Here is a 25069-nt window from a genome sequence, read left to right as displayed (position 1 = left end):
CTAGCACTGCACAAGTACAAGATACGAACCCGATGCCGGAACCGAACTTGCGGCACACTCCAGGTTCGAGATTCGACGGTCCATTCATCGACTTGCAACGCCGTTTATAGGATTCGTCGGTTGTCTCGGTGCGCGCCAGTGCACCACGCCCTCCCGAATCCCCCCCCAGGAGAATTGCTCGGAGCCGACTTGCGAGCTTCCCACCACAACGGACCGCATCTGGGCCCCCGCCAACACTGAATCTGAGGGGGCTTTCGTGGGGACTTGCTTTATTACGACCCGATATGTCGTGCTGGCCAGTTTCAAGGCCTTGCCGTTTTCGAGGTATTACCTCGTACAGGACAAGGATGCCTCTTCGTCAACGGCACGCGTCCCTTGGATCCGGCTGGCCAACTGGTTGTGCTGCAGAGATAACGCCGAACGAGGCCTGGCCAAGGTCTTGGAAGCCGTGTTCCTTGCCCTGCTTTGCAGGAAACAGCAGCTCTGGCCGATCCGGCAGCGACGAAATTGTCTCAAGCTCTCTCAGCACCATGGTCGAGACTCCTATTTCCTATTCATCACTAATCCGCAACTCTGCCATCCATTGGTGGCCATTGGTGGCCATTGGTGGCACCAGAATTAGACACGCTGTGGGAGGCTCGGGGAAATCTCGATTGCCAGAGACCAGATCGGGCCCTTCACACCTCAATCCCGCGATCTGTCTTAACAAAGGCCAGCTAATCTACGGAGCCGACCTACTTTATTTTTCCTCGGGAACAGCCAGACGGTCACGGAACCCCGTCCGTCCACAGATTCAACGAAATAGGTACCCATCCCACCGGCGGACAATGGCCGCTGAAACGAAATGAATCGTCTTGGTGCTCTACTTGTAGACAGTGCCGGATAGTCGGACTAGAAGCTGGCAGCGGCCAGCGCTCTCTAGAGGCAGAAACAGTTGATGCCGAAATTGGCAGACTGACTTTGCCTGCATGCACAGCCTTTATCGCGGGGCAAATCTGGGGCCCGAAGAAGCGCGAGAATTCGTCGCAAAAGCTCTCGGCGGATAAAAGGGAAGAATGGATGTGGACCTTGGATTGATCGTCGCAGAGTATGGGACGAGAGATGGAACATGCCGTCCAAACCGTATTATAGCCTCTTACAATCATACGCTCCCTGGAACCTGCGATGGACACCTTCCGACCTACCTACCTCAGAGGCTCAGGGGCTCCTCGCCTGTGGGCTGCAGCCATTGTTCTTCCCGTCTCTATCAAGTATCAGTCAATCAACCAACAAGACCGGCTTGTCATGTGGTACACGCTCACTCTCTGATGAGTTGTGTCGAAAGGTGAAGGGAAGGGATTGATCAAACTTTCCCATCCACCCCACCTGGGCAGCAACTGGATCCGAACGATGAATCTGTCTGGAACAAGGACGTCTCTTTACGGGCACGCCCTCGGGGTGAGACAACCCGCCGAAGAAGATGATTGGGGGCCAGGGCAAGATTGGAGATCGACGAATGAAGCAAAGGAATATGGATGAAGGGAGGCTTGGCTTGGCTGGCTGTTGGAAGGGCAGAAAGCCATGAAGCCCGGCGCTAGGCGAGAGCAAGCAGCACGCAGGACGGCCCGGCACAAGGCCTGAGCCTGAGGCGCTCGCAAGATATCCAGGGAAGGGTTTAGTGACTGAGCGTGCGATGCAGCGAGGCGACGACTAGCTCGCCCGTTGCTCACATTGAGTTGCTTAGGTGAGGATCATGTCACAGTCCGAGATGTGTTGGCACCAAGGTTGGACCTGTCAATGGTCTGTGAGAGAGACTTTGCTCTACTCTCAGACGGGGTAGGAAAGTGGACGTATTAGTACTTTATTTCCTCTCAGGCCCGGCGCCGTCACACGTAACGGGAATGCGGTAGGCTAGGAGGAGACTTCGGACCACACTCCGCGGCCTGAAGTGATCAGCGCGACCACCACCACCATCACGAGACCTATGACGCCCATGACAACTAACCGTCCGGAATTACAAGACATGCTTGAAGGATCCGGACTGACTAGGCAGGCTCCGAGATTTGGACAAGCACTGGCAACGATCGGATAACGGATGCCGCGAAGCGCATGCTGTATGAGTACAGATTGCCGTATCGCGTAGTTCGCTGCGCGCGCACGCGGTAGGCGCAGATTCTTACTTTACCACAACGACGCCAAAACCAAAAAACATCATTCGCCTCAACCGCCACTGCGGCGCCCCAAACACAATCGCGCAAGCGGTACGGATAGCTCCCGGCCGGACGGTTCAGCCAAGGAATTGTTGGTTTTCAGCCAGACTTCATTGAGCTGAGCATCCTTCGAGCTTAGGTAGTCGGAGCTCAAAGGCTGAAGCTCCTTTCAGCGGATACCGATCATCAGGACGGCGTTTCGCTGCTTGTTCGTGTACATACGTGCGGAGTCCACCAAGACGACAATCAGTTCTTGTTAACGGACGTCAATGATTATGCCGCATGTCCCTCGGCCCCATCACGCTCCTGCAATAGATCAAGGTGGCCAACACGAAGTTTTTCCAGGCCCTGGAAATGAAGATACTTTAGGCGTGGCTTTCACTGGCTGCGCATCTCTCGACCTTGACAGGCTCATGCTCACTTACCTCGAATCGGCTTCCACAACTGGCCTTACAGATGGGGTACCTTACCACCTTACCTCATGTTTGTTGGGGGAATCTTTGACAGGCACCATGCAATAGGCCCACCGCGAGCCATGCCATATCCACTCCTTCCACTTCATCTTGGCCTTCCATCCTCCAACCCTGGAAGACGATTTGCAGTTTTGCAATGGGCCGGCCGGCTTTCTGTACAATCACATTTGGACGGCGGGACAGCTCGTGCTAGAGCAAGCTTGAGTGGATCAAACGGACCAGGGGAATTCCAGGCTTAGGTCCAGTCGAGGCCGCTTGGTGACACCCGCTGAGCCCCAGGAACTGTGGGTTGTCTCTGAGTTTCTGGAGACAAGTCCACCATGGACATGCCATGTATTTTTGGAAGTGTCTCTGGCCGGGAACGCTTGAAGCCGTTCTTTCCTCCAAGCCAAGCAATGAGGGTAGGGCAGGGTAAAAGCTACCTGGCCTTCACGTCTCCTTTACACTTCACGTTGGGGATTTGGGGTGCCTCGAGTTTGGACTATGACCTTTGGATGCCTATCCGCCACAAGATAATACCGTGTATCTGTGCGTGACTAGCTTGCTTTGTGCTTCATCATGACCGGCCATCCTGGCCACACGTGGTGGTGTCCTGCTGACGGATCTATGTAGGTATGGAAACCAAGAATCGATACATACTACAGCTACCCAAGCAAGCTCCCGACGACACTGACTGTGTATTGTCTCGTCCATCTTAAGCGGTCGTTAACTGCTCGTGGGAAGTACACGGGATCTTTGACAAGGTTCGCGTAGCTCCGTCTCTGGTTCCCTCATCGCACATTAACTCTACAGGCTCAACGGCACGACATATACACATGCCTAGACACATAGACTAGACACACACACACACACACACACACACAACACAAGCACGTTCTTCTGGGCACGGAGACTGTTAGACAGTTGGGCTCTTCCGCCCGCCCGCCCTTGCGCCCACGCACGCACTCATTGGAATTACACGCCCGAAGGCAGCAACATCAAGACATCAAGATTCCCGACGCAAAAGCAATGAACAAATTTTCCGGACTCCACCTCAGCGCTAAATCGTAAGCGAGGATGGTCGAAGTTCCGTTCGGCTCAGGCTTCGAAGGAAACGGACAAGAAACAGAGCCTTTCTCCATTATCCATGCCGATCAGGGCACATGCGATGGCAACCTTGCAGGTCGTTGCATGTCTGCATTGCACGCTAGAACCAGAGACACCCGCTTACGCCAGGGTTGCTAAGAAGCGTATCCTCAACAACGTACCGTGCCCGTTGACCGTCCGTTCCCTGTTCCGAGCAGCCAACTCTCTCTCTCTCTCTCTCTCTCTCTCTCTCTCTCTCCCACAATTCGACCAAAAAGTATACGAGGTGACGAGATCATATGGAGCTGCCCGTCTACCGCCCATTCTTACTGTATGACTATGCAGCAATAACTGCCAGGCTTCCTCATGCCCAGCTACAGATTTTCAGCAATGTGGCAAGGGTACCCGGCACGCCGATCCATCGTCCAGCTTCGTTCTAGGCCCAGCGATGCCCCTCAGCCCGGCGACATGTCTCTAGCGGCCTGGCGCATGGCCGGGGTTTTCGACCAGTGGCAGTCTGCTGCTAGTGCTCCGTCTCAGCTGCCTTTTTTCTGCTCTCGAACGTGTGTTTTTCTGCCCAGAGTCTCGATGACCGCTGCATCGGCGTCCCACTTGCTGGGGAGTCGGGACGGTGGTACCTTTCCATGCCTCTGACGGACTCGATCATCCATCTATCCGTAGGTACACTAATACTCCGTACACTGCGTCTGATCCTGAGCTTCAGGCGGCTTGTCCATGTCTATCTGTGTCTTGAGGCAGGGACTCGGAACGCCTGCTTTACACTGCGTGGCGACCAGACTGCGCCCAACGCACTCCGTCCATAGTCCCCCAAGGCGCTTGCGATTGGAGAGACAGGCCAGGCGGCTCTTGGGTGTATCTCTCGGCTATCGAACGCCCTCTGTTCATCGGCATCCCACCGCGCTTTCTCTTTGTTAATTTCGCCTTGTTTGGGCCGTTTGTCGGACAGCATCTCTGCTACGGATACGCCTACGAGGCGAAGAGGTACCTACTTGCAGTAAGGACGACGACGGCTTGGAGGTTGGAGAGACTTTTGGAGCCGACTAGAAGAAAGAGCTTAGGGTCTAGAGCATGGCTGTCTCTCCCAGTCTCCCCCACTACAGCAGCTCCAGCAGCACCAGCCAGCTACTCCATCCGTCACGGAACGGATACAAGCAAGTCTTCTTCACCTTGCCCACCCCCCCTTCTTGGATACCAGCACCCTACACGGATACCGGGTTACCTGCGTTCGCCGTGCTTCCATGCCTCTCAACCTGAGGAGAATCGCATGCCGGCGTACCCTCACCCTACCCTACCTGGACCCGACCTCCCACCTCCAATCTCTCCAATTGAATGGCCTGGAACGACGGCCGTGGAAGGGGGGTGGATCACCAAATCATCACTAAACACACCACCACGACCGTCTTTCGACTGGCCTACCTTACTCAACTTTCCAAACTTCCCGTCCCGTCCACCACGAACCAGCCCAGACCAGGCCAGGCCTGACATGGGCACTCTGTCCCTGCACGTTCGACACTTTTTTCTCTCTTTGGGGATTCTGAACATCTCACACCTCGACCTGGACCTCGATTTTGACACGCTCAACTCACCTCAACCCCGGCTTCTGCCCTCGACTGTACTTCTCTTTGAGGAGACCGAGAGGCGGTAGCAGCTAGAGAACCAACACATTGTTGCTCCCAGGTACCCATCCTCTAGGGGGCAGACAAAGTAAATCATCAACAACCAACCAGCCTGGTGGTCTTGAGCTTTTCCCGAGAGAGAGAGAGAGAGAGAGAGAGAGAGAGAGGGCCACGGCGCCAGTCTCACGGCTCACTTCCAAGGCCGCCGGGCTAGAAGAAGATACCTTGCCAAACCAAGCAAGCCCTTCCTCACCTTATTACTTCGTACCGCCTTCACTCTCCGTCCCTACCTTACATTACTCTATACCTTGCCTTGCCTTGCCTTACCTTACCTTGCCTCGGACGAGGCACTGGACCACACGGCACCCGTACCGCTCTGCACCACACACCCCCAACGCCCCGGGGAAGCTTGGATCATTCATTCATTGCAACTACCAAATTTGGTCTCTTTTTTCCTAATCCCATCTAACCCCCTTCTCCTCTCTTTCCCTTCCTTCCTCACTCACGAACTCCCATCTTCTTCTTGGAGCTTCATCTTCTTCCATTGGCGAAGGATCCAGGGCCGCTTCTTGAGTAACATCGGCTACGACCCGTCCGGCAGACGGCTGCCCCATCTTTGTTGGACACGGCAGAGCAACAGCGCTGTTACTGCCCACGCCGCTACTCGGACCAGATCGCTATCTCCAACAACAAGATCGACGTTGCTGCAGCTTCTGCCTCTACTCCCGTCGCTCGTTTTCGCTTTGCGCCTACGCCGCACCCCCCTCCGACCATCACTCTCACCCGCATTCACAGCATGTATGGCCGGCGAATGACTCGACACCAGTCAGATTCAAGATCCAGCGTCGCGAACCAGAACAGAGGCAACAGTAGCCGTGCCTGGCAACTTCAATGAGAACAACATTGATCAGCGCGTCGATCTACAGATACAGCTGTATTTGTTGTTCTTCCCACTACCAGAAATCACCCGCTACGTGCGCGCGTCAAAGTCTGCACACAGCCAGAGACATCCTCGAGCTTCGGACCACGAAGTCAGGCACTGCCGTTGCTGCTGCCGCTGTCACTGCTTAGCTGTGTGTGGTGTGCCGCCAAGTGTGCTTGCCTGTGCTACGTTGCGCTGTGTTTCCTCGCTTCGTCGCTCACCGTATCTCCCGCTCCCGCTGGTAATTCTTGCCGGTGCCGAACGGGGGGTTTCTAGAAATTTTGCAATCTCACGGCACAAATGGCCGCCGCAACAACCTCTGCCCCGGAAATGGGCACAGTCACAACAACAACAACACTGCATCCCAACACGAACCTTGCTGCTGTTGCTCCCATGGGCTCGATACCTAACAACGCTCCAACTCCCTACGAAACATCACCAACTCTACCATCTCCGCATACTCTCTCTACCGGCGCGCCGGGACCCACGCCTGCACCTGCAGGAACCCCTGTACCACCTGCTGCCGGCGGAGCATCAACCTCGGCGGCGGCAGCGGCAGCAGCAGCAGCGGCGGCGGCGGCATCAGCTTCACGTAGTGTCAAGAGGCCGCGTCCCGTCAAGTCGTGCACCGAATGTCGCAAGCGCAAGTTGAGATGTGACCGCAACTTGCCATGCTCGCAGTGCCAGAAGTCACATCGCAACTGCAAGTATGCCGCCGAACACGACTCGTCAATGCTCTCAGATGGCTCGGACGCCGAGATGGGCGAAGTGCAGCGTCCGCCAAAACGGAATTGCCTGCCCACAACCGCGACATCGGGCCCACAGACGGCCGAGTCGTCTTTTGTGCCCTTGCGCAACGGAGAATCAACTGGTCACACTGCTTTGGACGAACTCACTTCACGATTGGACCGTTTGGAGAAACAATTCATGATTAGGAGCCCTGCAGGCACGGAATTCAGCGGAACTGGTCAGCGTTTGCCGCTATCGCCGGAAACAATTCGTGGGCTGACGGTCAAGAGAGGCGCCCTACGGACTCGATTTTTTGGTCAAAACAGTGTGCGCGTTTTGTTGAACCTGGTAACCATTCCCGAACCCCTTTCACTCCGAGACTCTTACCCCTAACCCTACTCTTCCAGTTTGACGAGGCCAAAGATTTCATGGCAAACCAGTCCAAGATTGAGGGTATCCGAGAGACCATGTACGGGCTGCAGATACTACACAAGAGGATCCAAGAGGAGTATCGAAAGTCGTTATCCCCGATATCCGTCTTTGCCGATTCGGTCATTCCGGTCCAGAAACGCATGCAGGATATTCTTCCCAAGAAATCGATATGTGACAGGCTACTGGCTTCTTACATCGACACGTCCGAGACCATTTACCGGATGATTCATGTTCCCACTTTCAAAGAACAACACGAGTTATTCTGGGAAGGGAAATTACAGGGGGACACATTTCTTCCTCAGCTTCTGACTGTGCTGTCCATTGGCTCGAGATTTGAGACCAAGTCAAAGGGACTAGGTCATGAGCGCGTGGAGGGAGTCCATATTCCCACAGCGTGCGCACTGGTCAGGTCATGGCTGGACGGTCTGAAGGGCAAACAGCTGGTTGATTTGACAACGTTGCAGACCGAGATTCTCCTCGTTCACGCTCAGAGGATGACCACGCCGAGGCCGCAGGATTCGTGGGCGCAATTAGGTTATATCGTACGCATGGCCATGACTATGGGCATGCACCGAGACCCATCGGAATTCGAACCTCGGGTGCCGGTGTTCTTTGGTGAGCTACGGCGGAGGCTGTGGTTTACGATACTGGACATGGATCTGCATCTCTCGCTAGCATGTAATCTGTCCTGCCTCGTGCGCGATGGAGACTTCACCTGCCGACCGCCCCGAAACCTCGACGACAGCGATCTTTTCTTTGACATGAAGGAGCTCCCGCCGAGCAAGCCTATCGACCAGCTTACCGACAACCAGATGCAGGTATACGCTGCTATGACGTTGGGAGCTCGTATGCAGGTTGCGCACCTGATCAACCGCGTGGATTCGATCCGGGATTACAGCGAAATTATCGAAGTTGGGACGAAGCTCGACCGGTTCTTGGAGGATATCAACTACCTGTTCCCGCGCCATGGTATTCTAAACGAAGTCGAAAAGAGCAAGCAGTGGAGGTCGAGGGTTATTCTCGACATGCATGTCCGACGGCCTCTGCTGGCCCTATACCGCCCATTCGCGCTCGGTCTGCCAGACGCTCCATCCCAGATATCGAGGGCCTATTTGCGGTCTTCCATGGTTATCATGCGATACCTCGATGAACTGGACCCCCTCCTCAGTCATTTCCAGGATGTTAGCGACATGTATCACATGGTACTGAAGAAGGACATTCTGCAGGCGGCCTTTAGCGTGTGCTTTTACATCAAGGCAGCGACCGAATCCCATATCAACGGGAACACATTTGGAATAGCATCTACCGTGGCCATGTCTCCGGATCCGATGGATGATGGGGTCACCTTCAGCACCGAAACATTTGCGCTCTGGTCACCATCTCGCTTGATCAAGACGGTCGAGAAGACGCTCAACCTACTTGTTCGCAACGTTGGTGGCAACGATGTTAAGGATATTGTCGCGCTCGCCGTGGTCCTTGCCTCAGTGCAATCCACAAACCAAGAGCAGAAGCTGCAAGACATTCGACGCAGCCTTCAAGGCGTGCTCGATGCCTGTCAGACGGCTACGAATACTAGCCCCGAAAAGATGTCCTTGCCCAAACCGGCCGACCCGATGGATCCCTACATGCAGACGAGGCCCCCGTTCATGTTTCATGCAAATGCGTCGGCGGCTGCGGTAAGTGACTACGGCGGCTGGGTGCTGTGGGACGGATGGGACTGGGCTGATGCGTGGTCGGCAGACTCCGGATGATTACGCGGACTGGGACTTGGACTACTGGAATCCGATGATACCAGGCCCCTCCTAATATACCATGATGCGGGGTTGAGGATAGGGATAGAATGTGATCGAGGGAGACCGGAACACCCCAAAATTCGCCCATGCCACGAACACCTTGTGGCTTGGAGCTCTTTTGCTGGGATTCTGCGTTGACAAATACTCGACAAATACCGCGGCAGCGGTACGAAACTCCCCCTTTGCGGGGACATCATGGCGATCCAAGAGACCCGTCGACCCTTGTCCTTGCTGGACACATACGACCAATCACATGTCAACCGACGACAACAATACCAACTCGACTGCCGGCGAGGATGAGCAGGTCATAATTACACAGTTGGCAGTTACTTGTAGCACTTCTGTGAGTAAAAAAGGATGCGATGCTAGACAATGATGATTATGCAGACATTCTAGCAGCGGAAGCAAAGAGATGCGAGCAGCCCACTGGGCAGGAAGAACACACGAGTAGAAACTCTGTAAATACATTACATCGAAGATACCAACAAGCAGCGGAGGAAATAAAAAAGAAGGTCATGGTTGGCATTGTACAACATGCTTATTACTACTACATCAAGTACCAAGGAGCCCTCGCATTGTCAAGGCAGAATGACATGAACTCTCAATTCACCCAACAGCTTCTCTCGCTTCTACGCTGGCTGAATTTGATCTTAGTTCGTAATCACAGGAGCACTGCGATTCCAATCATCCTTTTCAACCGCGTCAACCATGAACCCGGCCACGCTCTGTCTCGTGATCTTGGGCATCCAGCACACCCCGCTGCCTTCGTCGTCGTACACCTTGACGGGAAGGCCCTCGCCCTCGGTCAGCATAGGCGGTCTGACCAAGACCCATTCCACGTCTTTGCCAGCCGCGTCGCCGTTGTCGTTGTCGTTACCGTTGCCCCTGAACAGCGCGTCCACGGCGTTGTGATCGTCGAGGGTATGCTTCATGTTGGTGTGGTTAAAGAGAGCGCGGAGCGGGAAGATGAGGCTCTTGGAGCTCGCGCCGGCGCCTTGCATGCTGTTTATGACGAGTTTTGGGACCCGAGGTAGGTTTAGGGTTTTGATGGCTTGTAGGGTGTTTGCTACGGAGTCGTGGAGGAGGGCGGGGGGCGTGTTTGGGTCGAGAGCTGAGAAGGGGAGTCGGTTAGGCGGCGGGGGTTGAGGTGATTATTATTGCGTCTGGTGGTGTTGTTGTTTGCATCGCGGATTTGAGGTTTGGGAGGGAGAGAGGGGAGCCCTTTACAAGGGTGAGGTTTTTGTGAGGGGGTAGAGAGGTGGTTGTTGGATCGCGGACGAGGGCTGTGATTGTGTGGTTTCGGGAGAGGGCTTCGGAGAGGACGAGGGTGCCGTTGCGGCCTGTTGCGCCGACGAGGAGGATGTGCATTTTTGAGAGTTGTGAAAAGAGGCGGGGTTGGGTCTTGGTTGGTTGGATTCGGTCGTGGTTGTGTAAGTTAAGTATGAATGGTAGACTGTAGTACCTCTGAGGCTCAGAAGATGTGGTGATGATACTGTTGTTAGTGGTGGTGATGGAAGGCTAGATAGACACTTCTACATCGCGACATGTGCTTGCTCTTTATATATTTCTCCAAATACCACTCTCGTTTCTAGTCACTAGCTATCTACTATTGAGAAAGGGAAACCATTGGAAATCATCCTTCTCACCCGGCCGAGACTCCTGCTTTACTGAGGGCGAGAGAAAGGCTTTTTTCTCAGTGGTGTTAGTCTCCGTAAGATCTATCGGCCGAGAAGGATTCAAGTCCGAAAGGAATTGGGGGGCCTTGCGCCAGCCACGTTCGGCGCAGTGAAATTGATTGCGTGGTCTGCTGACCAAACAACACTGGAGTTTGCTCGGAGCCGGAAGGTTTAGGAAGGCCCAGTTGATTCATCCACCTTTTACTCGGCCGGGTGTTTGGTGGTCGCGTTGGTTTCTCGACCGAGAGAACTACGGCGGGACGGGGGAAATTGGGATCCGACGCTAAGGTGGTGCTTATGCTTACCTTGCCTTACGCAGCGCATGTTCGCCTAGATTTATTGGGAGACGGATTGTGTTGATTGGCCTTTTCGCATTCGACTCGGTATATTGTTGACGCTCGGGATTTGGAGGTGCTGATATGCTTTGAGATGAGTTTGTTCTTTTTGTTGTTCTTGACTGAATGATTCACACACACACACAGCCCCCTCCCACCCCCTTCTTACCACGCCAAAGCCATCATGGTTCTTGGAGCTTAGGACGTGAAATTTGCTCGGAGAGCACAATGTTACAGAATATCGGGTTCATTACCCGTACATTGCGGAAGGCTTTCCGGATGTTTAAAAAGGTTTATCACGTGTGGGATGAAGATGCGATAGGAGCTTGGCAAGCACCTGTTTTGCAGTTACCTGTGCCGTGGACGGAGTATGAAGTACAGTGTAGGAGACGGTGGGACGTGGGATGCCAAATCGGGCCCACTCGGCCGAGCTGGGGTTCGGGGAAGGGAAAGGGAGGGAAGGGGGAGGGATCTGAGTTCTAAGTTTTCTTCTTTGCAAGGGAGGTTTGGTTGACGTGTTATGACGAGTGAAGGTGGGGAGGAAAGTATGTGTTTGCTGGTGTGTGGTGTTGGTGATGATGCTTGGACGGTGTGAGGGAGAAGAAGGAAGAAGAAGAAGGATATGAGACGGTTTGTTCACGGTGTTTGCTATAAGGACAGGTACATGCTAACCTTCAGAGAAGGTTTCTCGGCTCCGCCGAGAGGTTCGAAGGTGAGATGGAACGATTCAGAGTTTCCCCTGTGGCCCCCCCTTCTGGATTGCTGTCTGTGTGTGTGTGTGTGTGTGTGTGTGTGTGTGTGTGAAGTTAGGGGAGCTCGGGGTTTACGTTGACGCCTTTTCTCCGGTTGGGGGTGGTCTGGAGGGAGGGATTTGGGAGTATGAGTCTTGTTCCCCATGGGTGTGTGTGTAGTATACAACTTTATGGGATAGGATGGTTCAGGGCAGGCAAGTTGATCCTTTTTTTTCTTTCTTCTTCGGTGTAGTCACATAGCGAGGATAGTGCTTACTCGGGGTGGGGGGACATAAGTAGGTAATCCGCTCTCTCTGACAAACCGAAGCTGTGTGTGATTAGTGATTTTGGGCCGCAGGGTGAACAATGAGATGGAGGGAGAGCAGCGATTCGGCGGCTCGGGTCTGGTGAGGGGTCGGATACGGATGCGGAGAAGGAGGGGCCCGGAGCACGGAGGACGCTTTACTGGATTGGGCACTTCGTATGTTACTCGGCCGAGTGGCGGGTCCGGTCACACGGAGGAGGGGGCGCGGCCGTGTGGCTTTCTTGGTGAGATGGCGAGATTGGTTATGGAAGCGGGCGCCCTTGAAGGACGATGATGTGTTCTTTTTGGCTTACCAAGTATGAGAAATAAATGGACTTTGGAATGCTCGGCAGGTCGGGGTGTCAAGCTGGATGGGTATAAAGGTCCATGTAGTCTGCTCAATGTTGCGTTGAGGATATCAGGGCAATCCAACACCAAGCAATTCTCACCATCGTCGCTTTTCAGATTAGCACACAGCGCACGAATTTTTACCCTCAAGTCACACAACGCACTCTATCTTGTCACACATGTATCCTTCACTCGGGACATCACTCAGAACATCATTCACAATGCCCACCACAACAACACCACTCCACGACAACATCGACGACGTCGCCATCATCGGCGGCGGCATCGCAGGCATGGCCCTCGCCCTCGCCCTCAACGCGCATGCCATCCACGCCACAATCTACGAGTCTCGCGACGCGGTGCCGCTGCCCCACCACGCCGGCGGCGGCATGATGCTCTGCCCCAACGCCCTGCGCATCCTCGAATCCCTGGGCGTCTACGAGCCGCTCCTAGAGAAGGCGTACAGCTTTGACTATGTCTACTACAAGGACCGCGATGAGGTCACCGTCGACCGGTACCCGCTCGGCGGCGAGGCCGAGTTCGGTTACGACGCCGTGCGGATTTTCAGGCAGGAGTTGATTGAGATTCTCGCGGGGGCGTGTCGGGCGCGTGGAGTGGAGGTGCGGTATGGCAAGAGGTTTGTTAAAGTGGTTGATGAAAACGACAATGGGGTGGAGTTTGAGTTCGCGGATGGGGAGAGGCGGAGGGCTGGGTTGCTCGTCGGCGCGGACGGGATCCACTCGCGGGTGCGGAGCAGCTATGTGGCGCCGGAGGCGAAGCCCGCGTTTGTGGGGCTCGCGGCGCTGACGTACGCGGTGCCGACGGCGCAGCTGCGGGTGCCGGCAGACAAGGAGTACAAATTCCCCGTCAGCGTGGCGAGCGGCAACGGGGTGTTTGTGCTGGCGCCGCAGGGGCGGGACGGCGGGGAGATGCTTGCCGGGACGCAGGTGCCGTTTGACGCGGAGAAGGCGAGTCTGCCGCGGGAGGCGCTGATGGCGGATAAGGAGGCGCTCAAGGCGAGATTAAGATTGAATGAGGAGGCGTGGCCTGGGATGGTTCGGTCTGCGCTCGAGGGGATCCGGGACGAGACGATGAATGTGTGGCCATTTTTTATGTTGCCTGCGCTGGAGAGGTGGGCTTCGTCGGGTGGTGGGGGAGGGTTTTTGGTGTTGGGGGATGCGGCACATGCGATCCCGCCTACGACGGGGCAGGGGGCTTCGATGGCGTTGGAGGATGCTGCTTTGCTTGCGCTGGTGGTGAAGAGGGTGAGGGAGAGTTCGGGGAAGATTGGGTGGGAGGAGGGCGTTGGGTTCTGGCAGGGGATTCGGAGGGAGAGGTTGGGGAGGTTGGTTGGGTTGACCAAGATGTTGAATAATAAGAGGCTTCCGAGTGATGAGATGGCCAAGTTGCCGCGAGAGGAGGTTTGGTTTGAAGAGGGGGAGGGACAGATGAGGTGGTTGTATGTGCCTGAGATTGAGGAGCAGGTTGAGGAATGGGTGAAGGGGAAGTTGCAATGAATTACGAGGCTTTGAGTTGTGAATTGTGTTGTATCTTGGTAGAAAAAGATATATTGATGCTAGTTAGTCAACCTCAAGTTGGCAATACTCGATTCCCAGTGGTAGTAGTAATGGTACTATGTTATTGGCTTAAATCGTTTGGCTATCCTCACTCAAAAGTCGTGTTATGTAACTTTCACAGCATTTAAGAGACAGGCTAGTTGCTAAAGCTCATGAAACTTGTCTCTTCACAAGTTCACGAGGTATCGGAAGCGAAATCACCGAGTCTGAATCACCTATTCGAGTCAGCATTTCGTTACATTCCTTGCTAATTAGTCCCCCGACGATAGTTAACTACCACGGTAGTCCGACGACAAGGTTACCAAAAAGGGCTACTACGGAGTACCTACACCAACCTGGCAAAGAGGGACCGATTTTTACCTCGGCAAGCAACATGATTGGCCACCATCTTTGGGGAAACAGCTGCAAGGTCTGAAGCTCAAAAGTGCTCGACCGTCCTCTTAGCGGCCGGGGCCTCGGCATTCTGCGTCTTTGAGACGCTGTTTCCCCGCATCCGAGCTCCCCATAGACCCCAAGAATCGTCGTTGTTACATGCTTAGTTGTGGATTTGGGTGGTGTTTTGACGCTGTTTTTGGTCACAAAGCCACAGCGGATAGGGCGGAATTTGTGCCGGTAATTACATAGTACTACGTACTAGGCAGCTCAGGAAGGGAGGAAACCTGGAGAAGCTCATCCCTATCCGTACCCGTATTCCCGGGGTAAAAAGAAAGTGGTGCTGGAAGAGGGGGAGGCGAAAGCTTGTCAACTTCACCTATTGTTTTCTTGCAAAGCACATGAAAGACAGTAGACATCTGTATACCTTATTAATCGTTTCTAAATAGCCGGGGGGAATATATCACCAGGTCCTACCCCAGATTATCTATCCAGGTGTCTGTTTCACTCGTCCTCATCCATTGAGATTGGCAACCCCCAAAACACTCCCAAACCATCACCGAGCTCAACTAGAAGCTCCCTCAAATATCACGATTATACCATAGAAACAAACCCCCTATATCCTTCCAGACACACATTACACACATCACACATCATGGCGCCCAGACAACAACGTCAAAAAGCGCCCTGCTACGTCCTCGGCGTCGGCATGACCAAATTCATCAAGCCCCGCGGCAAGGTCGACTACACGGAGCTGGGCTTCGAGGCCGGCGTCAAGGCCATGCTCGACGCCCAGATCAACTACGACGACGTTGAGCAAGGTGTCGCCTGCTACTGCTACGGCGACAGCACCTGCGGTCAGCGCGTCTTTTACCAGTTCGGCATGACGGGCATCCCCATCTACAACGTCAACAATAATTGCTCCACGGGGTCCACCGGCCTTGCCATGGCCCGCAGCTTTGTGTCCTCCGGCGCCGCCGACTGCGTGCTGGTCGTCGGCTTTGAGAAGATGATGCCCGGTTCGTTACAGAGCTTTTTCAATGATCGGGAGAACCCCACGGGCACGACCATTAAGATGATGGCTGAGACGAGGGGTATCACCAACGCACCCGGTGCTGCGCAGATGTTTGGCAACGCTGGGCGAGAGTACATGGAGAAGTATGTCCCTTTCGTGTCTTTACACAAGCTGCTAGGTAGCACCCATATCTAACATATCATGGGTAGATACGGCGCCAAGGCCGAGGACTTTGCGGAAATCGCCCGCATCAACCACGAGCACTCCACAAAGAACCCCTACTCTCAGTTCCAGGACGTCTACACCCAGGAGCAGATCCTCAAGGCCCCCGAGATCTTTGCGCCCCTCACAAAACTACAGTGCTGCCCGACCTCGGACGGCGGCGCCGCCGCCGTGCTCGTCTCGCAGGCCTTCCTCGACGAGCGGCCCCACCTCAAGGACCAGGCCGTCCTCGTCGCGGGCCAGTGCCTCGCCACCGACGCGCCCTCGCTCTTTTCCCGCTCCGCCATCGATCTCATGGGCTTCGAGATGACGCAGCACGCCGTGAAGGCTGCCATGGGCGAGGCCGGGCTTACTCCCAAGGACGTGCAAGTCGTCGAGTTGCACGACTGCTTCTCGGCCAACGAGATGATTGTGCTCGATTCCCTCGGGTTGGCGGAGCCCGGGAAGGCGCACGAGCTGGTGAGGCGCGGGGATATTACGTACGGAGGGAAGTACGTCGTCAACCCGTCGGGCGGGCTGATTTCCAAGGGGCACCCGCTTGGCGCCACGGGTATTGCGCAGTGTGCTGAGCTGGTCTGGCACTTGCGTGGCTGGGCCAACAACCGCGCCGTCAAGGGGACCAAGGCCGCGCTGCAGCATAACCTAGGCTTAGGAGGCGCCGTGGTCGTGACGGTGTACCGTCGCGCGGATGGTAAGGAGGCGCCGGCAATTGACTCGGCGGCGGTGGGCAAGGCGAATAAGCTTGGGTATAACCCGGCGGTCGAGGCCAAGGGGTTCACGGCGCAACAGGCGGCGGCTGTGCGGAGTAAGACCAAGAGGAGCGATTGGGCTTTGCAGGATACGGAAGAGAAGGTTGAGGCGCGGTTCTAGGCGCGGAGGGGTTTGTCAGGATGTTAGGTCTGTATTAATGAAATTGTGAAAAAAGAACAGCTATGAAATGTATGTAGCATCGATCAAAGTCGCTGGCTTCGTCTCATCATCATTGACATCGTTGGATTCTCTCTTCTCCCTGAGTACCTCTCAGCTCCAGACGAGAGTTGACACAGGAGGACCCTACGTGCTGTTCGTCTTCTTGACTTCAAACGTCAACAGCGTCACCCAGTAACCCTCGCCTCCGTACTTGGTGTCGTCCTGGTAACCGCGGTGAACCTCTTTGAAGCCCAGCCTTTTGTACACGTTCAAGCCGGCCGGGAAAGCCAGGATAAAGACGTCGATCCCCGTCTCCTCAGCAAGCCGGATGCCCTCCTGAACGAGGACGGTGGCTATCCCCTTGCCTTTGTGGTCGGGATGAACAGCAAGGTAGTCGAGGCCTGCATTTACACCTTAGCTCAAGAACAGAGGGTTCTCGCAAGGGAAACGAAGTAATGAGCCCGGCCCCGGATTTTAAGCCTGAAAGCCCGGGGTCACTCCCGTTCACTTTGCATCCGACGGGACACTTACTGATATACGGTTTCTCCGCCAGAATCCGCATCTTTTGCGGAACGCAATCATCGATCCCGTCCATATCAATCGGCTCCCACCACGCCGCATCAGAGCGCTCTTTAATCGCCCTCCTCTCCTCTTCACTTACCGCCTCCACTGTAATCCTTGAGCTGGCCCACGCCGCCGCATCGCGGTGACCGGCCGGGAGCTCCCAGCGCGCATAGCCCACGAGCTCGCCTGTTTCAGTGTCGACGGCCTTTTGGTGGCGCAGGGCAGCGGAGTCGCGCAGGAGGTTGTTTGGCATGCGCTTTGTGGCTTCGGCGATGAGGAAGTCGAGGGTTGTCTTTTCGGGCCAGAGGAGGTTCCAGTTTGGGTTTGTCCAGAAGGCGGACATGTTATTGCGGGCTAGGGCGGGGCTGTCGGCGAGGGTTACGGGTTGGATTGCGTAGGGGGCCATGGTTGAAGATGTTGTGCGAGCTTGATAAGGTTGGTTGTCTGGCGTTTGAGGCTCTAGGTTGATATGTTGATAGATTGATGGTTTTTCAATGCAGGATTGCCAAGGATCGTGGGCTAGTTTATATATCAAGGCTCGAGACGGTGTAGGTCATCAACTCCTGTAAGTCAATGATGCAAAGTTGCGATGTGGTCTTTTCTTGATTATGACAGGTTTCCTTGATTGCGTGATTCGTTATATTCAACCGTGAAGATGGGTTGCAAAGGTAAGTAAGCTAACTGGAATGAGCTGTGATGAAGAGTCACTGATTGTTGCGGATGAGTCTTTCGAGAACGCTGATTTGCCGGGGCAATCTTTTGGAAGAATTCAAAGCCGTGTATCCTGGTCTTTTCTTATTGGAGGAGATGTGGCCACTGTAAAGGTTGCACCGCTTACTGGCCACGAAATCCCGACTTCAACTTATTGAGTCTTTAGAATAGGAAACCTGCTTAATACGTCTCCTGGTGCATCAATAGATATCGCCAAGTTTCAAATTCTGCAACGCTTCAAGACTTTCAATGAAGTTACGGAACAGTCTCTTGGGTTCGGAAAACAGCCATGACTCGGATTTTCTCCGTAGCGTACGTAGATGCTGATTGCTGACCGGCACAGAATTGCCGAGAAACACATTGAAGGTGACGTGTTTACTTCGACTGGGCCTGAGCCTCTCTTTTTTATAAACTTCAATTGAGCCATTCGTGATTCTGCTTGTAACGTTATTAGGTGAGGGAATTGGCAAGTTGCATCCTCCCCGGCACGAGACCTTGGGTGTCAAGTCAAGTCGCCGAGGTGAACCTAAGCTTTTCGCCAAAACATGCGTGTTTATAGCCATGATTGGTCTCGGGAGAAACGCGGCTTGTAAGAAAGAGACATGGACCTGATGTTGCGGGCATTGTGCTCGCACTCTGTCTTGGAAGGCCCTCTCACGTCCGAGCCAACTGCGCGAGTCAGATAATTGACTGACAACTCGGATTCGATCGTAACAACGTACGGTGCAGAGTGGTAGAACCGTAGAACGAGAGTCATCGCAAACATTTACAGCTCTCTACGTGGAGTGCCGGACTATATTTTCATTCAAGATGGTCCAAGACCTTGCATTTTGTCGCTTTCCTCTCCTGCTTCCCCGAGATTACTCTCCGTAATACGGATCGTCGAAAAGTTGAGAGCAAATGACAACTAGCCTCGAAGTATAATAGAAAGCTTTAATCATCCAGTGGGGTCTAGTTGGGAAACTACCTAGGGCTCAACTGAAGGTGAGAAAGCGACTACTCTACTACACGAGTCGTCTGTCAATGCCCGACGGCCCATACCTAGATATCACGAGAACGAAACTCCACAACACCGCCCGCCGGGACGGCGTCACCGCCCATCCTTGCATCGTGGGCGCAAACTGTATTCGTATGTCCTCGTACAAGAAAATGAGCACTGGGACTAGAGCGCAGTTAGTCAACCGTGGAGCTTAGGCCACGAAGGATATATAGAAAGAATGGGGATACGGATAGATAGGGGATGCAAAACGTTGCTATATAACCAAGTAGAGAGGGAGCAAACCATCCCAATGGGAACAACTCATACCTAGATCCATCATCTACTTTGCTTATCCCGCCAGAGCCTATCCTTAGTCAATAACCATGAAGCTTTCTTCGTCCCTCTTTGTCATCGCCCAGATGGCCGGCACCGCTTTCGCCGCCCTGAGCGGCGACGGCGCCAAGTGCGATCTCAACATTGAGTGCCTCAGTGGCTACTGTATGCCTCACACCGGCTCGTCGCAGTACGTTTGCTGGGGCCAGCGCCGCAAGGGAGGTTAGTAGACGTCTCGCCTCGTATGAGGTTTTATGTGCCTTGGAGGAAGGGTATCCATGAAGTGAAGAGTTGCTAATGCCGACTTTGTTATTGTTTAGACTGGTGCAATGTCAACTACACCGGAACTGTGTGCGACAACGGTTTGAAGTGTGTCTCTTACCAAGGTACGTCTCAAGCTATTCTTTTTATTAGTCAAGGTTCGGGTTGGGTAATATGATATACTGACGCTGTTAATAGGAAGCTGGTTCCTTGGAAAGTGCACTTAATGCCTGCATTGGTAGCTTTGCTTCGTTATCAGTTCTGTTTTCTGCCTTCGTGGATTGCTTGGGTGGTTCTCGGTATGCTTCACGCCGTAGAAAGACACGGTATCAGTGGATACTCCTGTTGTCCCGATAGAACTATTACTTTTCGTTCTTTGATACCTTTTCAACTTTCCCTTCCTGCAAAGTTCATAACGTCATATCAATCCTGTCGACGGCGATGCTAGGCGCTACCTTGTGAGCCGCCCACCTGGCTGAGTTCGCGGCCCGTCCAGGTGACAACGGCTCATAATGGTGTTTGATACCTTTACATCAGTACAATAAATCACGAATGAGTCTAAGTGGTGATAGATCAATAAAATAATGAACACGATCGAGAAAGCCCTGTCATCTTGGTGATCCAACGTCCATTTCGAGAGGCTTACATCTTAGAGTATGTTGGAGCGAGAAGTTGTGCCAACTGGCTTTCCAAATTATAAAATGCGTCAGTCATGACCGTGAACGACCAGGTCCAAATATACATGATAAAAGTAGGAGAATGTTAGGCAACATATGCTTTGAAATGGTATTAGTATATGAGACACCGCTATATCCAACACTATCTTTGTCTCCTAGCTTCGCCGGCCTCCTTGCCCAGCTTCTCCAACGCCTCCTCATACTTCTGCACTCTCTCCTCCTCAAACCCACCGCTGTCGGGGTCTCCGATACGTAGACGATCAACCTTTTCTGCGCGGCGGATCCCGCTGCTTGGCTTGGCAATCTTGCCCCAAAACCAACCGCTCTCGCCGTCCTCGACCAGCGTCCAGGCAGCGCCGGCGCGGCCGGCACGCGCGGTACGACCGACACGGTGGACGTAGCCGGCGGCGCTGGCGGGGAGGTCGTAGTTGATGACGTTGTCGAGGAGGGGCAAATCGATACCGCGAGCGACCAGGTCGGAGGCGACCAGGAGGCGGAGGCGGCGAGCGGCAAAGGCGCGGAGGGCGCGACGGCGGTCTGAGGTCTTTTGGGTTGAGGTGAGGGTTGCGATGGACGGGGCAAGGGAGGGGTGGAGGAGGGAGATGAGGCGAGAGAGGCGGAGTGCGGATTCGTTTGATTTGGTGAAGATGAGGGCTGTTGTTGTGAAGGGTTTTGTGGAAGATTTGGAGGGGGTGGCAGCGGCGGCTGTTGAGCTGGCGTCCGAGGAGCTGTCCGAGTCCGAGTCGGAGTCTGAGTCTGAAGAGGAATCGGAGTCTGAGGAATCATCTGATGAAGATGTGGCGTCGTCTTCCGTGGGCGACTCGGAAACCGTCTTGGACGTGGTCTCGGACATGAGGTGGCCGTCGAGAAGGAGGTCGATGAGGTAGAGCGGCTTGAGGTTCGCGTCGTGTACTCTGATGGCTGACTCCTTAAGCAGAGTGGGCAGGGTATGCTCGGCGATGGATGCCGTGCTGTCGGCTTGTTCGCCTTCCAAGACGATGAGCTGGGGCCTGCGGAGTTGCAGCCCACTCAGCAAGCTAAGGTCTCGCGTCAGAGTCGCACTGAGGACGACCTTGCGCACGCCGCTCAGGTTTGAGTCGGGAAAGTCGCGAGCGCTGAATTTATTGGTGCTCAGCTTGGGCATGACGGTATCCAGCCAGCCTTGGAAACTTTGAGCGAGAAGCTTGTCGGCTTCGTCGACAACCATCCAGCGCACATAGTCTAATGAGAAGCCGGGGGTCAAATTGATGTGCTCGACAAGTCTTCCGGGGGTGCAGATTAGGACGTCGACCTTGGATGTGTAATCGACAATGTGATCCGGGAGAGACCCGGCGGTGGGCTTCGTTACTGCTGCGTCTTCATCTCCCGCTGCGGTGTCCTCGACATCCTTCCATGCCTCCAATTCCCTTTGGTGTGCCACACGGTACGCTTCAGGGTCGTACTTCTCCCCCCTTTCGACGAGGCTGGTTTGCTCGTGCTTCAACTGCTGATTACCGATGGAAATACCGATGCGCACTCTCTTCTGTTCGCGGCCATCGAATGCGCTGGCGCAAAGCTCGAATACCTCCTGGGCCTGCTTGACCAACTCACGTGTTGGCAAAACGACCAGAGCCCGCAGTCTCGTCACGGCACCTTGACTGATGTCGCGCACGATAGGCAAGGCGTATGCCAGCGTCTTACCGGAGCCAGTGGCTGCGGCAACGAGGACATCGCCCTGGCGATGCTTGCACGACGGCAGAAGCAAGGGGAGAGCGGCCGTCTGAACAGCAAAGGCGTCCTTGAACCCCTTTGACTCGAGAATCTGTGCTGCTTTCGGGTTGATGCCAATGTCTGCGAAGGGTGTCCGTGTGTCGGGAGCTACGCGGATCGGGGCGGCGAGCCATGGCGGCAGCGTCTCATATGAGGGTTTCGAGGTATCGAGGGCGGTCGGTTCGGGTTGTGGAAGGGGTACCAAGTCGTATTCTTCTTCCTTCTCCTCTTCCTCGTCCACGTCCATCTTGTCCGCGGCTTCATTCTTGGCAATCAGTTCTGCTGACTTTTTCAAGTACTTTGTAGCCTTGGCCAGGACGTCCTTGTGACGTCTGTCGACGGCGTTATCCTCTGCGTTCTCATCCTGTTCGCGGTCCTTCTTCTTCTTCTTTTTCCTATCCTTCTTTTCCTTGGTATCCTCCTCTTCGGCAGCCCCGACCTCAGATTCGCGCTTCTTCTTTTGCTTCTTTTCCGACTTGATGTCTTTTGATTCTGATTTCTTGGAATTCTTTGGTGACGCCTCTTCTTCGTCTGATGCAGCACCCGTTTCCGACTTTCTTGACTTCTTCCTCTTGACGGGGGTATCTACGGCTCCGACGGGCTCTTCATGTTTGCGCTTCGTCGCCGAAGACAGTTCGTCAAATTCTGTCGGTGCTGCACTCAAAATTGAGGTGCGAGGTTTCTTGGAAGGTACAAATCGTGCATACGGAACGGCCGCCGTGGTACCTTCGGTCACGACTGGCTCGCTAGCTGGTATCGCGGATGGTTCTGGAGCTGGGGGAGAGAGGGGTGGCGAAGGTTCGACATGCGCCTGAGCCTCCTTCTTCTTGGATGGGACGTAGCGAGCGTACATGGTGTCAATTGGGTTCTCGCGAACCTTGTACAGTCGTTGTGAACGTTGCGCAAACCTCTCTTTTCGCAACGAGGCTTGACATACAAATGTTGGAGGGGCACCTGTCGCACCGTCCCAAAAAAAAGTTGGATGGGCGTTCTTATCGCAATTCTGCCAGGATCTACCGCTTGCCATATTCTCCTTATCGGACCACCATGCCGCAGCTCCCCCTTAGCTTCAGTCGCGTAATTACCTTCTAGGCTGTTGCGCAAGGTAGCTTAGCAGGCCCTTGAGGAACACACCTCTTCGTCCCCTTCCATTTGCGACTACAAATCTTGTCCCGCGAGTTCACGCTTGACAACCTGCAATGCTTCATTATCATTTCTCTAGGTGACCACCGCTCGCGCCGAGCATATAGACAACATGGCTCGAACATACAATATCGCTATGGCTAGCGACTTCTTCTTCCCGCAACCAGGAGGAGTCGAAAGTCACATCTACCAGCTATCCACGAAGCTCATCGATCGAGGTCACAAAGTCATCATTATTACCCATGCTTATAAGGGTCGCACTGGTATTCGAAACCTGACAAACGGCCTGCGAGTCTACCACATCCCCTTCCTCGTCGTGTTCCGATCGGCTAGTTTCCCAACCGTCTTCTCAGCCTTTCCCATCATTCGCAATATCCTCATCCGAGAACAGATCGAAATCGTCCACGGCCACGCGAGTTTGAGCACCTTTTGTCATGAAGCTATTCTGCATGCGAGAACCATGGGCCTACGGACCGTCTTTACGGACCATTCACTTTTTGGTTTCGCCGATGCTAGCAGCATCTTGACAAACAAGATTCTCAAGTTTTCCCTGAGTGACGTGGACCACGTTATCTGTGTTAGCCATACCTGGTACGTTGCGTCGCGCCTTGAATCTCGTTGAACGGGCAGAACTGATTGGAATTGTAGCAAGGAAAATACCGTTCTCCGAGCATCTCTAGATCCCCTCATGGTTTCAGTCATACCTAACGCCGTCGTGTCTGAGAACTTTCGTCCACTCGATTATCCCCCGACCGATGCCAATAATGCGTTTGGCCAAAACCCACCCCCCGCACATCACCTGGGACCGAACGATGTAGTCACAATCGTCGTGATATCTCGTCTCTTCTATAACAAGGGAACAGATCTCTTAACGGCTGCGATCCCCCGCATCCTCGAGAATCACCCGAACACGAGATTCATCATTGCAGGCTCAGGGCCCAAGGCCATTGACCTCGAACAAATGATTGAACAAAACGTCTTACAAGATCGGGTAGAAATGCTGGGACCTATTCGGCATGAAGAAGTGCGCGACGTCATGGTTCGCGGCCATATCTACCTCCATCCTAGTTTGACGGAAGCCTTTGGCACTGTCATTGTAGAAGCGGCCAGTTGCGGGCTGTACGTGGTATGCACTCAGGTCGGTGGTATCCCTGAGGTCTTGCCGTCGCACATGACTGTCTTCGCCAAGCCAGAAGAAGACGACCTGGTGGCTGCAACTGGAAGGGCTATTGCTGCACTGCGAGCAAACAAGATTCGAACGGAACGTTTCCATGAGCAAGTCCAAAAGATGTACTCATGGACAAATGTTGCTGAACGCACCGAGCGCGTGTACCAGGGAATCACGGGCGAGCTCAGCGAAGCCGAATTCTACGGCTATGACGCAGCCAATTCCTCGACGTTTGGCAACAGTCGAGTGCGGTCTTTCGCCCTCATCGATCGACTCAAGCGATACTACGGCTGTGGTATCTGGGCTGGCAAGCTTTTTTGTCTCTGTGTCATTGTTGACTACTTGCTATACCTATTCTTGGAACTTTGGTTCCCGCGAGAGGAAATCGACATTTGCCCCGAATGGCCGCGAAAGGTTCCTCAAGACGCGGAAGATTCTAAGGAAGACTGAACGTGGTCTTAGTATTTCGATTCGCACAATTGACCGGACTACTCCGGAGAAAGATTGTTCGGTTGTTCAATAACCAAGAGACGCAAGATTTGGGTCGATATTCAAATCTAAATGTATAATTCCAGGTATAAGAGTAGCGACGCTGCTGACCAGTGGTAATCGGCGTGGACCGGCGATGGCCGGCGGAAATCAACGGACATTGAAAATTGGTTCAGATTCTCCGCACTCCACGCTACCCCGAGTCAGCCCATCGAGTCTTCCAGATCTGCAACGAAATGCTTTCAACGGGAGAAATCCTCCAATGG

The 25069-nt window shown here is 54.1% G+C and overlaps 8 protein-coding genes across 8 annotated transcripts; 5 read left to right on the top strand and 3 right to left on the bottom strand.

The window, feature by feature from the left end:
- Positions 1-6586: 6586 nt before the first annotated feature.
- N0V96_001471 (uncharacterized protein) lies at positions 6587-9198 on the top strand (the record flags this gene model as incomplete). Its single annotated transcript, XM_053191892.1, has 2 exons — positions 6587-7363; positions 7423-9198. The coding sequence occupies 2 exons, from the start codon at positions 6587-6589 to the stop codon at positions 9196-9198; spliced, it is 2553 nt and encodes an 850-aa protein (XP_053050500.1).
- Positions 9199-9890: 692 nt separating this feature from the next.
- N0V96_001470 (uncharacterized protein) lies at positions 9891-10241 on the bottom strand (the record flags this gene model as incomplete). Its single annotated transcript, XM_053191893.2, has 1 exon — positions 9891-10241. One exon carries the CDS (start codon positions 10239-10241, stop codon positions 9891-9893), a length of 351 nt encoding a protein of 116 aa, XP_053050501.2.
- Positions 10242-12855: 2614 nt separating this feature from the next.
- Positions 12856-14151, top strand: N0V96_001469 (uncharacterized protein; the record flags this gene model as incomplete). Its single annotated transcript, XM_053191894.2, has 1 exon — positions 12856-14151. One exon carries the CDS (start codon positions 12856-12858, stop codon positions 14149-14151), a length of 1296 nt encoding a protein of 431 aa, XP_053050502.2.
- Positions 14152-15238: 1087 nt separating this feature from the next.
- Positions 15239-16690, top strand: N0V96_001468 (uncharacterized protein; the record flags this gene model as incomplete). Its single annotated transcript, XM_053191895.2, has 2 exons — positions 15239-15741; positions 15808-16690. 2 exons carry the CDS (start codon positions 15239-15241, stop codon positions 16688-16690), a joined length of 1386 nt encoding a protein of 461 aa, XP_053050503.1.
- Positions 16691-16873: 183 nt separating this feature from the next.
- N0V96_001467 (uncharacterized protein) lies at positions 16874-17699 on the bottom strand (the record flags this gene model as incomplete). Its single annotated transcript, XM_053191896.1, has 2 exons — positions 16874-17130; positions 17261-17699. The coding sequence occupies 2 exons, from the start codon at positions 17697-17699 to the stop codon at positions 16874-16876; spliced, it is 696 nt and encodes a 231-aa protein (XP_053050504.1).
- A 1667-nt stretch (positions 17700-19366) lies between these two features.
- On the top strand, positions 19367-19804 carry N0V96_001466 (uncharacterized protein; the record flags this gene model as incomplete). Its single annotated transcript, XM_053191897.1, has 3 exons — positions 19367-19538; positions 19637-19702; positions 19776-19804. 3 exons carry the CDS (start codon positions 19367-19369, stop codon positions 19802-19804), a joined length of 267 nt encoding a protein of 88 aa, XP_053050505.1.
- A 592-nt stretch (positions 19805-20396) lies between these two features.
- DBP6 (ATP-dependent RNA helicase dbp6) lies at positions 20397-22856 on the bottom strand (the record flags this gene model as incomplete). Its single annotated transcript, XM_053191898.2, has 1 exon — positions 20397-22856. The coding sequence occupies one exon, from the start codon at positions 22854-22856 to the stop codon at positions 20397-20399; it is 2460 nt and encodes an 819-aa protein (XP_053050506.2).
- Positions 22857-23258: 402 nt separating this feature from the next.
- Positions 23259-24764, top strand: SPT14 (Phosphatidylinositol N-acetylglucosaminyltransferase GPI3 subunit; the record flags this gene model as incomplete). Its single annotated transcript, XM_053191899.1, has 2 exons — positions 23259-23737; positions 23795-24764. The coding sequence occupies 2 exons, from the start codon at positions 23259-23261 to the stop codon at positions 24762-24764; spliced, it is 1449 nt and encodes a 482-aa protein (XP_053050507.1).
- Between the last annotated feature and the right edge of the window lie 305 nt (positions 24765-25069).

Source organism: Colletotrichum fioriniae, assembly GCF_027942845.1.
Source record: "Colletotrichum fioriniae strain IMI 355084 chromosome Unknown scaffold_1, whole genome shotgun sequence".
Taxonomy (NCBI): Eukaryota; Fungi; Ascomycota; class Sordariomycetes; order Glomerellales; family Glomerellaceae; genus Colletotrichum; species Colletotrichum fioriniae.
The sequence above is the reverse complement of the archived record's forward strand: the minus strand, read 5'-3'. Positions and strand labels throughout refer to the sequence as shown.